The 13505-nt window shown below is 41.1% G+C and overlaps 1 protein-coding gene across 2 annotated transcripts in view; it reads right to left on the bottom strand.

Moving 5' to 3' along the window:
* Positions 1–6589: 6589 nt before the first annotated feature.
* Positions 6590–13505, bottom strand: part of phkb (phosphorylase kinase, beta) — a 164156-nt gene continuing 157240 nt past the window's right edge. For both annotated transcript variants that reach the window (XM_056278286.1, XM_056278287.1), the window contains 4 exons: positions 9953–10082; positions 9150–9257; positions 8880–9020; positions 6590–7724 (listed from right to left, as the gene is read on the bottom strand). In XM_056278286.1, the coding sequence (XP_056134261.1) occupies positions 7587–7724; positions 8880–9020; positions 9150–9257; positions 9953–10082 (517 nt within the window). In that variant the 3' untranslated portion in view covers positions 6590–7586. The remainder of the gene's footprint in view (positions 7725–8879; positions 9021–9149; positions 9258–9952; positions 10083–13505) is intronic.

The following is a 13505-nucleotide window of genomic DNA, read 5'->3' as shown; positions in this document are numbered from 1 at the left end:
TCACTGGTTTGATACCCGACTGCTCCAGAGAGTGTGGTGAAGTGCCCTTGAGCAAGACACTGAACCGCTAACTGCTCCTGATGAGCAAGTTGGTGCCTTGCATGGCAGCCTCCTCCATCAGTGTATGAATGTGTGTGTGTGAATGTGTGAAATGTGAGGCATACATTGTAAAACGCTTTGAGTGGTCAGTAGACTAGAAAACACTATATTTTATCTTTTACCATTTAACCATCACCATAACAGCTCAGGTATGGAGGGATCCAAACCTCCTATTCCTGGGCGGCTATCAGAATCCAATATGGTAAGACCAGCATCTCAAATTGTAGGTTTAGGTCCAGGATTACTACTTACTGTGCCTGCATTCCAGTAAATGACAACAGTTACTTTATTTCTGTGTAAGGATGAAAAGTTACACAAGTTCTTGTATTACCTGTTACAGCAATATCGTTCTGATGCAATTAAAATTGTAATATTTTATCGAAATAACCACTGCTGACCTTATTTGCAGTTAAATCCAACATCTGTGCTACGTTGTCTCAAACTCTATGTGGGAGTTGAGACTACAGCAGTGACTTAGCCTGAAGTGATGAACAATGTGTGATGTTTCCACACATGCCCACCCCTTGTTAAGGAACTTATAACCCCACACATGTCTGTTCCTTCCCTAAAGTCAAATACCAAATCTGCCTTTTCAAGCCTCTCCTGAACTATAAGCACCTCACTTTGGGTGAATGTGTTCCCCACTTGTGGTTTAACCTTCTCCACCATCTGAGGATACCTTGGACTCTGGACAGAAGGTAGTGAAGACACTCTGGACAGGTCACCAGAGAGGTCATTCACACAGACACAGAACCAGTGAAGTCTCTCACATCCTTACAGTGTGAGTGTGAGTCTCTTATTCGCCTAACATGCATGTCTTGTGACTCTGGCAGGACTCCAATGCGAATATGGAGAATCTGCCCAGGTCCAACCAGATGGTCTAGGATGTGACTCAAGACAGTGTGCTGTAAGGATTGCAGCGTTAGCCACTTAGCCGCCATGCTGTCCTATTAATTTTGCTACTATTATTATAGATTTGCTATGAAAACTCTGCATTTACATAGTGCTAATAAGCCTTTCTGGGAAATGGAAAAAGATATTGATCAACAGCAGCTGGTGTGAGTAAGACGATTTCAGCTTTTGTCATAATAGGGGACAGCTTTTTATCCTTTTTAGCCAAGTTATTATAATAGCAGAACTTGACATCTATCAATTTGCTTGAAATAAGATTACATACACACACAACACAACACAACACAACACAAAGCAGTATTAACTCAATAGAACTAGTTGTGGCTCTGGGGAAACGAGCTTAATTACTAGCTAGCTTAACTAGCTTAATTAATCAAATGTTTTGATTAGATGGGTCAGTGCTGCCATCAATCTTTAACTGCTTTATCACTTTTCTATTCTATGAATAGAAGTTATTTTACCTGTGTTGTAATCAGTTCAGACATTCACAGTCAAATAAAATATGGCTAATCTATACAGGTGCGGGTGTGTGTTTGTTTGTCCACCTGACTCTATGTGAGCATGAGATCATATTCACCTGGGTATGCCACCATCTCTGATGTGACATGGTAATAAATAAATGACATCTCATTTCCTTTGCTGGCATGCTGAGTTATGAAGCTTACAGCAGGGCTGGTGTTTTAAGACATTAGTCTAATCATTTGGGCAAACATCTATACACTGCAGTCATTTGAAACAGTCCTAAATGCTCATTCTGGAGTGAGGCATTGCCATCTTTGTTGCTCTCACAAACACCCAACCACCACTGTAATGTTCATTGTTTATCAGATAGGTTTTAATAATGGCAATGACAGAGAAAAATTGTGGGTTTGTTCTGAAAGCAGTCCACAGTAATTGGGGGTGGGGGGGAGGGCTGTGAGATATTTTGCAGGGGATTTGGGGGATTTTGCTGTTTGACTTTTCCACACTATTGATTCTCAATGCTCACATGTGGTATTCACTTTTCAAAAGTTATTGTTTGCCAGTTTCAGTTTCAGTTCTGGCCTTAATAAAAGAATTGAGATTTAAAATGTCATTGGTTAGGACTGGCTTCGCCCACCCCCTACCAGGTGAGCTACCTGTTCATCTGGGTGGGCTCAGCCCACCCTTGCCCTTGCTTAGAACCAGCCCTGTCTGAACCTCTTTTACTCAGTGTAACTGTGCCTGCCTCAGTCAGGAACAGTATCACACTGAATGGTGTATTCCAGAGGGGCTGGCTGCCTGGAGACTCAGCACATTAGGAGGTTAATCTACAGATCCTCAGTCTATCACATTCGAAACCCCGATAGCAGAGCCAGATGAACCGTCAGTTGTACTGGTGTATTATAGCAGATGGTGTGTTAGAAATGAAGACGTGGGAAGGCTGCGCTTGCTGCCGGGGGAGGAATCTCTGGTGTACAACAGTCAATCAGAGAACACCTTATATATGCACGTCAGCTAAGATTATGTTTCCTTGTGGTTATCTCCACCTTGACAACACAGTCCCAGAAAAATGGCTTGTTGCAACAGTGTGATTGGCCTCCACTGTGGAGGACAGTAAATTATCTATCTAGAGCAGTTGTTCTCAATTCAGTCCTTGGGAACCACCAATGCTTCTGTTTTCTATTCTGCCTGGTAATTAGAGCTGAAATCTGAGACTTTTCTTCATTAATTAATTTATTAATTTATTCATCTGGACCATAGACTCAGGTTACATTATATGAACTTTCATCATTACCATGGTCAGAGACACTCTACTTATACTGCTGTGGAAATTTTTATCTGGGCCGGATAAACACTGGTGTGGCAGTAAACATGTTCCTGCTCAAACAGGAAGGATTGAAACATGATGATGATGTGGCAATGCTTCTGTTGGATAGGTAATCTACCGATTCTACAATCAATATTACAGTAGAACAATGTTCCCATCTAGTATGATGTAGTTTTTAATATAAATTGCCTGTTAGCTTTGGTCTGAGGATGCCATTTTTACAAGTGTGCACTGGTTACTGCTGAGCTGATGGCACACAAGTGACAGTGGCTGCCACACCTTGTTTTTCGTTCTCACCGCCGGAGGGAGGGACAGGTCAGGGATATCATGGATATCAGCTTTACGTTGTTCCATTTCTAAAACCTCACCCATTGGAGGCTGAAATAACTGGCGCAACAGTTGAATGTAATTAATTAGCAAACAGAATAGAAAACCAGTAGAATCAGTGGTACCCGAGGACCAGATTGAGAACTGATCTAGAGAGAGAGACACATACACACTGGTGAAGGGGTGGGTGGGTAGAGGCTCTTGAGAGAAAAGTTTCAGTCCAAGATTTTTTTTTTCATCACCAAAATAACTCAACTCTAAATCATTGCCCTTGGCAGTCATGCCACTACTCCCCACCTGCCCCACTGAGCCGTGGCCAAACCAAGAGTGGCCTCGTGTCAGCTCTCTCACCTTCCCACATGTTATTGTCTACTCTGTGAGGTTATCTCCTGGCAAGAGTAAGAAAATCAAAGATCAGCCACTTATCCTCTCTGTCTTCTCACTGGTCATACCTTATTTCGACTTTCCTTTTTTTGCGAGAAAGCAACAGAGCAAAACAATGGAGATAGTAATCATTATGTCCGATACTTGGGATTAGGTATACAGCATGTGTCCCCTTCTTCCAATGAAGAGTCCGTCTGTTTTTAATCTCTTTGTCTGTGTCTTTGTTTGCCAGTCCGTGTCCAAGATATTTGCTGTTTGTACCGTTTGTGCTAACACCAGCCACAGATACCATCACTGATTTGATAAAACAGCAAAAGCAGGTTAAGAAAGTGATAAAGAGAATGGATGATGTCCTGTTGGTTGACTGGGTTACTCACTTACCGAGATCATTGGTTACAATTTCCATTTCAATTTTTAACACATCTTCTCTTCAATGTGGAAACAAACCAATAGACGCAGTGATCCCATTTCGTGAACTTTGCTGGCTCCTAGTGGACAGTTTGTGTACTACTTACAAAAGTAAGCTCTACTTTTCTGTGTGGCAGGCAGGTAAAAATTCAAGGTAAAAATTTCATGTGATTTTCAGTCACAATCAAAATTTTTCATTTGTTTGCGTTTACTGTACAGTCTTGAAGTACTTAGTTATTGTCACATACACAAACTAGGAATTTGTCAGCCCAACCTCGTATTCTCCTCCTCTTCTCATCAACACAGACCTTACAGAGAGAGCCGAAAGACCCAGATCGCCCTCTCCACCCGCACATTACATTTCTCCCAAATGGTTGTAGAATGGGTTCCTAAGGTGCAATATGGACCATCTCAGTTTAAGTTTTGTAACTTCTGTCATAGAGACACTTAACAAATTCCTCCCTGCACCCTCAGTGGTCACTCTCATAACTTGTGTTTGGAAAAACATTTCCTCCAAGAGAACAATAAATCACCTTTCCCTACCTAGCCATATATAGTTATACTTTGATAAAAGACATGGCTGGTCTGAAACGTATGTAAATATGTTGTTTACAAGTTCTATAATAGCTATTATTTGTCACTTCGGGTTTGAATATTATCATAATTATTAATAACAACATCAACAACAACCACCAACACACAACCACCACCAAGCCGCTCAAAGACTGCTAGGAGAGGCTCCAGCATCCCCGTGACCGTGACCGTGACAGCAGGTTAAGTGGTTTGGATAATGGATGGATGGATAATAATAATAATAATAATAATAATAATAATAATAAGCGTGCAGGATATGTGGTCAATTCCAGGAAACCATTGACCATATTGTGGCAGGGTGCCCTGAGCTGGCCAAAACTGAAAACCTACAAAGACACAACAAGGCCGCCACATACCTGCACTGGAACATCTGCAAAGAATTCAACATCAACACAAAAGAAAAATGGTACGAGCACGAGCCCCAAACAGTAACAGAAAAGACGACATCACAATCTTATGGGACATGCCAATACAGACAGAAAGTGAGATCAAGGCCAACAGACCAGACATAATCATCAAGAACAAAAAAGAAAAAAGCTGCCTACTCATCAACATGTCCATCCCGACTGAAAGGAACACCTCAGTAAAAGTAACTGAAAAACTGCCGAAATATAAAGACCTTGAAATTGAGATCGAACAAATGTGGGGAATGAAAATCACAACAATACCAGTAGTGACAGGAGCCCTGGGACTTATAAAAAAAAGGGATGGAGAAATACAATGGATCCTGCCGGGTAACATCAGAATACAAGAACTACAGAAGATCGCACTACTTGGAACATCTCATATCCTAAGAAAGGCCCTATCCATCAAACAGACTTCTACCTCATTCTAACCCTAGGCCCAAGGAATGGGCCTGGTTATTATGTTGTATTATGGCATGAAGTTAAATAAAATTCGTATAATAATAATAATAATAGTACAAACAAAGAGGAGAAGTTAAGGGAAGGAAAAAAAAAACCCAAAAATAAATAAATCCCCCCCCCCCTTTGGGATTCACCATGCATACACAAACACATCAGCCAGAGCAGAGTTGAGCTGTGAATTTTTACACTGACAATTCCACTTGGCAAATCAGGGGTTCCATCAATGCTACAGGTCAGATTGCCTCTTACCAGAACAGACAGCAGCTTTGGAATATATTTTAAGTTGATCTGAATATATTGAGTCTCAGGATGAGTCCATTTATCTTATTCTTCACCTCTCGGACCCCTCTTCATCTCTCTGTCTCTGTCTCTCTGCCTCTCTCTCTCTCTCTGTCCTGCTCTCTCTCTCTGTCTCTCCTCCTCTCTCTCCTGCTCTCTCTGCCTGTCAGTTAGTCAGTGCTGCAGAGTACAGAGCCCCTGCTTTGAGATGAAAACTGTTGGAGATTGAGGCGATATAAGTGGGTGTAAATGGTAGGCTCTGACACCATGGCAAACACACCCCTCAGGGCCATAGCAGACATGCTCATAAAACAAAACATGGCAATTCAGTTACTAGCTGCTGCCAAAGAACATAACTCCTCACTTTCCTGCAGTGTAAATATCGATCTATGAATTGCACATCAATGTAGAGTATGTGGGTACCAAACAAAAGTCAAAGGTGCCCAGTAAGCACGGATTTACGTACGCTTCTCCTGAATGTATGTAAAAACGCCAACTTGTGCTGATTATAAAGAGGCTCAGGATCAGCTCATCTTATCTCATCATCAGCTGCTTCTCCAGGGTAGGGTCACGGTGGCAGCAAGCTAAGTAGGGCACTCCAGACGTCCCTCCCCCCAGCAACGCCCTCCAGCTCCTCCTGGGGGATCCCAAGGCATTCCCAGGCCAAACTGCACATGTAGTCTCTCCAGTGAGTTCTGAGTCTATCCCAGGGTCTCCTCCCAGTTGGATGTGCCCGGAAAATCTCCAAGGGAAGGCGCCCAGGAGGCATCCTAATCAGATGTCCGAACCACCTTAACTGGCTCAACCGACTCAGGATCAAAGATAGATAAATTTATTCGTTGAAACTACATTGCTGTGTTAAAAACACTTTTTGTGGATGACAAAGGTAAACAAACAAACAAACAAACAAACACACACTGACAAGGTTAGGTGGATTTATGACAAGTGATTGTATTCAGGTAGGCACATTTGAAGATAAACACATTCAAAAAAGTCCACAAGAATATTTCATCATTTTGACCATGGGATGACAGCAGAGTATTCTGTTGCCAACTTTTACCAAAAAAGTACTTTTTTTCTCTTTTTTTCAAGGTCTCAAGTGCTAAAAATGTCAAACTGATTATGCAAACAGGCATCTGAGAAACTACTTAAAATCTGACAAAAACTAGTGGCCTTAATCAGACAAAGCCAACACTATGCCCATGTCAAACAGGACCAGCTATCATGCCATAGATGTTCCATGCAAACGTGTGAACTCTTCTGAGCAAAACTCAACACAGTATAACAAATACACGCTGACAAGTACAGCGGTGGTAAAATACGATGTAGCACAACGTTAACAATAAGGACTGCAGTGATTTTCAAATAACATTCTCAAAAAGATATTCTGCTCAGAGTTTCCTCTTTCTGGTGTTACATGATGTGTGATGGTGGTCTCCACACTGCGGTTTGAAAACCACTACTTCCAACATGGCTAGTGCACTTTTTCCCTATGTATAGCACATCTGCTATGTGGCAGGGAATTGGTAGGACTACAAGCAATAAGAAGTACAGGACACAGCTTTTAAAGTTACAGGTGATCTTGATATTTAGGGTCAAGGTCAAGATGGGTTCATTATTTCATTATCAGCAAAGTGGTTAAGATGGGTTGAGCTCAAAGAACAAGAATAATTCATATCTGGGAGGTTGCTAAAGCATCGGTCTGACACCTTTTCACCAATGTGTATCAGGTTATTTCTGTTCTATACAAGTTGCAGGGATAAGTGTAGCTTGAAGGTTAAAGGATACTGCTGCTCTCAAAGTTATTTCAGTTTATGTCTAATGGAAAAACGGTTGACCATGCAGGGCTGAACGATTGCCTTACAACAGAATTCTAGAGGCTAAACTTAGACGCTGACTGAGGTTATGGGTGATGGGGTGTTTTCTATCTAGCTAACAGAGCATGGTTCATCCTTGGAAGGCTTCACCTCCCCTTGCAGTAACTGGATCATGACAGCTTTCATCAAGTAGCTGGAAGTGCCTCGTTGCCCCATTGGCGGGGTGTTGAAGAATGCTTCCATGTCATCCTGAGTTGGAGGAGGGACAGAAACAAAAAGATGTCATCTTAAAATTACCCCAAGAAACACCAAGTATTTCAAAAGAAGAACTCTGTGATATGAATGCCATTAATTCACTATTAGAAGCATAATCAGTTGAGGGTATCCCATAATTCTATAGCTGTGTGTTCTGTTGTTTGAGTATAAGTGAATACCATTACAAGGGGTTTGTAGTGGTTTTTGTTGCTGATTCTATCCTAGCAAGTATTTTGCAGAGGACAGGACATTGTACAGAACACAAACTTACACACCTTTCATAACTATTGACAATTTAGGCTGTGTTCAGAGAGCAGACAAATCTGATTATTTTTCAGTTCTCATCTTTAACTGTTCACAATTTTTATTTACAAGAAATCAGATCGATTTTTGTGTTAAGACAGCTGTGTTCATTTGCTACTGTATATACTGTACATTGCTTGCTATAAGGGCAACGTAGATACACACATAATGACTAGTTTTTCAGCAATCATGGGTCCAGCAAGCTATCAATGTGGAAATATTTCTTATTCTCACTGTTTTCCTGTAGCAATGCACATGGTGCAGGATTCATACAGCGCATGAGACAATGTCAGCAATTAAGGATGTGCTGCATTGTTCTGCGTTGCCATCACCACAGGTATCACTGTGCAGCGAAGGGTATGGATGAGCGAGACAATGACTGACAGAGACATGTATTTAATGTATGAGTTTAATAAACTGTTTCATATCTGTAGGTGCCTTTGAGTTTGGTCTTCACTGAGGCCTTCCCCTATGATGAAAACAGGCATGTTGTCTCTGTATTTAACCATGAAAGGCTTTATTCCTGACTTTTCACCATGCCTGTTTGTTCCATGGTTTTAGCAAAAGTGCTAACCACTAAGCCTAAATGACACCCCACTAGTGACTTATTTTAAAGTTTACTTAGAGTGACAACATATTATTATACTTGAATGTGCAACGTTTGCTTGTCCACTACTTTAAAATGACGATAAGATAGTTCTGCAGCCCTCTTACACTATAGAGCTTAACCCTAACCCTAAAGCTGTCAGTCAGAGTCAAGGTAGCTTCAGGGTCTTGGGAAGAGGTGGTCTTTTTTTCTTCTTTTTTGATGTCTTTCAACATGTAGCTCCATATGACATGTTCTACCTGTTTCTCAATGCCTTTGAAACGACTGCAATCCCTCTGAAAGTCATTGAAGGCTTCCTTCACCAGACTGTCCAGGTTCACCTTCTCATTGAACTCCAGCTCAGGGTTTCTCTCCAGCACTACAGACACCACCATCAGCAGCTACTCACACAGGGGAGAGCAGACAAGGCTGATGATATAATATAATATAATATAATATAATATAAACTTTTATTCAGTTACCATCCTGTATCTTCAATTTTAAGTGGTGTTATTAAATGGGTCTTTTACCTCCACTATGATCTGCCTGTACTCTGGCTGGACAATGTTCTTCAAAGTGTCCTCCACCAGCAGGGAGAAGTTCATCTCATACATGGTCATGTCCGATAGGGTAGGTTGCTACCATAGCAGAAAAAGAGCAAGAGAGATAGATTAGATTAGAATTAGATTAGATTAAAAGAGAGAGAGAGAGAGAGAGAGAGAGAGAGAGAGAGAGAGAGAGAGAGAGAGAGAGAGAGAGAGAGAGAGAGAGAGAGAGAGAGAGAGAGAGAGAGAGAGAGAGAGAAAAATGAGGTCCACCACACACCTTATAGTCACCTGCCTTGTTTGTGTTTACTTGGGACACTGCCACAAGTATAGGACTGGTTATTCTCTTTACATCTCTATACCGCTCTTGCTCACTCAACTTAGATATCCTATTTAATGTGCTTTATAATATTATGGTATGTATACTTCATACTTGATACTGTATTCAAAAATGTATGCCATAATTAGCTATTATTTGAAAAAAAATGTAGGAAAATTTTTAAATCCCAGTATAAACTGTAGCTCTTTGATATTGAAGAGCTGAGTGAGGTCATATGGAAGTTAAAAATTGGATAATGAAATGGATAATGGTCATGCCAGAGGTGGTTCTGTTAGTTAAGGGGATATACCCACATCAAATTAACCCTTTCCAATATCAGTGTCTCCTATAGTAGGAAGAGAGTAGCCTGCAGAATGGGCCTAATTCTAGTCATTTGTTAGACTGACTGGACCGTAACCCCTTGGTTGTCAACGTTAGTTGGGGTTGGGTCGACAAGCTTAAATGGTACCTGCGGCAGGTGACTTTCCGCCACCACAATTCCATTGTGAGTCCTTTCTAGGATCTGCCAGACACGGTCATAAAAGCCGAGGGGGGTCCTGTTCAGTGAGCCGTCAATTTGACGTCTGTTCAGCCAAGACCTGGAAAGAGAAGAGGGCACTGACATTGAATTGGGAGTTGGAGTGGCGAACAATACAAAATGTGTTGACTATGAGCATGTTTTTTTTTCATTCATTCATCTTCAGCCACTTCTCCAGGGTAGGGTCGCGGTGGCAGCAAGTTAAATAGGGCACTCCAGATGGGGATGCTGGATCCTATTCCAGCAGTCATTGGGCGGCAGGCGGGGAGACACCCTGGACAGGCCACCAGGCCATCACAGGACCAACACACACACACACACACACACATTCATACCAAGGGACAATTTAGTATGGCCGATTCACCTAACTTACATGTCTTTGGACTGTGGGAGGAAACCAGAGCTCCCAGAGGAAACCCATGCAGATGCGGGGAGAACATGCAAACTTCACACAGAGGACAACCCAGAATGACCCACCAAGGTTGGACTACGCCGGGGCTCAAACCCAAGACCTTCTTGCTGTGAGGTGACCGCGCTAACCACTGCACCACCGTGCCACCACATTCTATTATAAGCACACACCAATTGGGTTTTACAGAAAAGCACAGCACTTTTACTGCTGCCACTTTTGTTTTAAATTACATTATTTTGGCTTTGGATAGAAAGAAACACTGTGCAGCTCTTTTTACTGATCTTTCAAAGACATTTGACACAGTTGACCATGCATTGCTTTTAAAGAATGCTTCATAGTATTGGATTTGATGAAATTGCTCAAAAAAGTTTTCCGAGTTACCTCATGGACAGACGACAAATAGTGTGTGGCAACTGGAAATGTTGAACCTGAGTTTGTGCATGTTACAAAAGGTGTACCTCAAGGCTCAATCCTGGGACCTGTTCTGTTCACTCTGTATATAGATGATATTGTTTCTTCTGTAACTGCGTATAATATTCATCTTTATGCTGATGATACAATTTTGCACCGCAACGCCAATACTGTACATTCTGCTGTTAGATCCCTTCAACACTGCTTTAGTGATTTACAAGTTTCATTAAATAACCATAAATTAGTTCTTAATGCTGATAAAACTAAATTGATGCTTTTCACCACAGCCAAAAATATTGACAATGACAATCTCATCATTTCTACTAAAAATGGTACAAACATTGAAAGTCACAGAATACAAGTATCTTTGAATTTGGACTGATGAGAAGATAACTTTTAAATATCATGTAACTAATCTGGTGGGCAAATTAAGGAAAAATTGATTTCTTTTACAGGAATAAAATATGTTTTCTTCAGCATTGTAGAAGGACGCTTATTGAGGCAAGTTTCTTATCAGTATTTGATTATGGTGACATTTTATACATGCATGCTTCAGCTGTAACCCCGAAGCCCTTGGACACTGTTTATCACTCAGCACTAAGATTTATTACTGGTGATAATTATAATAGTCATCATTGTGAGCTGTATGCTATTGTTGGATGGCCTTTGCTCCCTCAGTAAGGTGTGAGAAACACTGGGTTTTATTTATTTATAAGGCTCTTACTGTTTTTTTTACCCCTTTATAGGAGTTATCTGAATTGAATCAAACTATCAAAGATGCGAGAGCCGCTTACTTCTCTGATCTGATTGAGAGTAATAAACATAACCCTAGGTTTCTGTTTAGTACTATCAATCAGCTTGTGAATCCCTCTCTTCCTACTATGTCTGCCTGTTCTGTTAATGACTATGAAAATTTCTTGTCTTTCTTTGTTGACAAGATCGATGGTCTAAGGTCCAATTTTACCCCCACTGTTTTCCCCCGCCCCTTTCAGCCATCTGATTTTATTGTCGGAATTTGCCCCCGTATCTCTTCAGTTCCTTGTTAATACGGTAGATGCCATGCATCCCTCCTCCAGTCCCTGTGATATAGTTCCAACAACATTTTTAAAATCCATCCCCCATGGCTTAGGTCCCAGCCTGCTCCCTATCATCAACTGCTCACTCACATCCAGGTCTGTACCTGACTACTTTAAAATTGCCTGTGTTCAGCCCCTCCTCAAAAAAACCCCTCCCTTGATCTGGCAAGGGTAGAGAATTATATACCTATTTCCAAACTTTCCTTCTTATCCAAAATCCTTAAAAAAAATAATGTTGCAGACCAAATCCTGCAGCTGACTGAGGGTCATAACATTTTTGATAAACTTCAATCCAGCTTTCATCACAAGCATAGTACTGAGACTGCATTACTAAGAGTATCGACATTCTTATGCATGCTGACAAAGGCGAATACACTATTCTTATACTGACAAAGGCAAATACACTATTCTAGATTAAACTGCTGCCTTTGATACCATCAATCATGCCACCTTACTTGCTAGATTGGAGAACTGGGTTGGCATTTCTGGTACAGCATTAAGTTGGTTTTGCTCTTATCTGACAAACAGATATTTTGATGTTTGTATTAACAACTGTGTATCCTTGTCAGCTCCCCTACTGTGTGGAGTCCCTCAGGGGTCTGTTCTTAGGCAAATCCTCTTCTCTTTATATGCTTCCTCTGGGTCATTTGTTTAGTCACTTTCAAGACATGTCATACCACTGTTATGCTGATGATACTCAGATTTATTTCTCTGTCAAACCCAATAACCCGAATCAACTGTCCTCCCCATGATTGCTTAGCTGCCACCAAAGACTGGATGTCCCTTAATTTCCTCCATCTAAACCCTGACAAAACTGAAGTTCTCTTAATTTGCCCCGAGAACTTTGCCACTGCAGTTGATCAGTTTATTGGTCCACTTCATTCAAACATCAAACCTACTGCTAAAAATCTTGGTATCGTCTTTGACCAGAATATGTCTTTCGATCACCATGTTACTAAGCTTGTCCAATCCTGTTTTCTTCAGCCACGAAATATTGCAAAAAACAGAAATATTTTGTCTTTTAAGGATATCAAAAAATCAATAAACACTTTCATTTTCTCCCGTCTAGATTACTGTAACTCCCTCTACTCTGGCCTCAACAAAGCTACTTTAAATCGTCTACAGTTGGTTCAGAATGCAGCTGCTAGACTACTAACCAGAACTAGTCGTAGGTCCCATATTACCCCTATTCTTGCATCCCTCCATTGGCTTCCCATAAAATTCAGAATAATCTATAAAATCTTACAGATTACATTTAAAGCAATGCATGATCTTGCCCCCAGTTATATTTCTGATCGTCTCATTCCTCATTCCACTTCCGACCACTACAAGCCTCAAACCTTGGTCTTTTATCCATTCCTCACTCCAACTGCAAAATAAAAGGTGACCGCGCCTTTGCAGTTTTAGCCCCAAGCCTCTGGAATAATCTCCGCCAATCCATTAGATTTGCTGAATCTTTGGACTGTTTTAAGTGGTTTCTAAAAACCCATCTATTCAGGCAAGCCTATTTATAGATTCCCACCCCTGACTTCTGTTTTGTTTCATTTTTAAGATTGGTCTGTTACTCCCAACGGCATGTTTTTAA

This window comes from Lampris incognitus, chromosome 4 (assembly GCF_029633865.1).
Source record: "Lampris incognitus isolate fLamInc1 chromosome 4, fLamInc1.hap2, whole genome shotgun sequence".
Taxonomy (NCBI): domain Eukaryota; kingdom Metazoa; phylum Chordata; class Actinopteri; order Lampriformes; family Lampridae; genus Lampris; species Lampris incognitus.
This window is presented reverse-complemented; position numbering and strand designations above follow the sequence as displayed.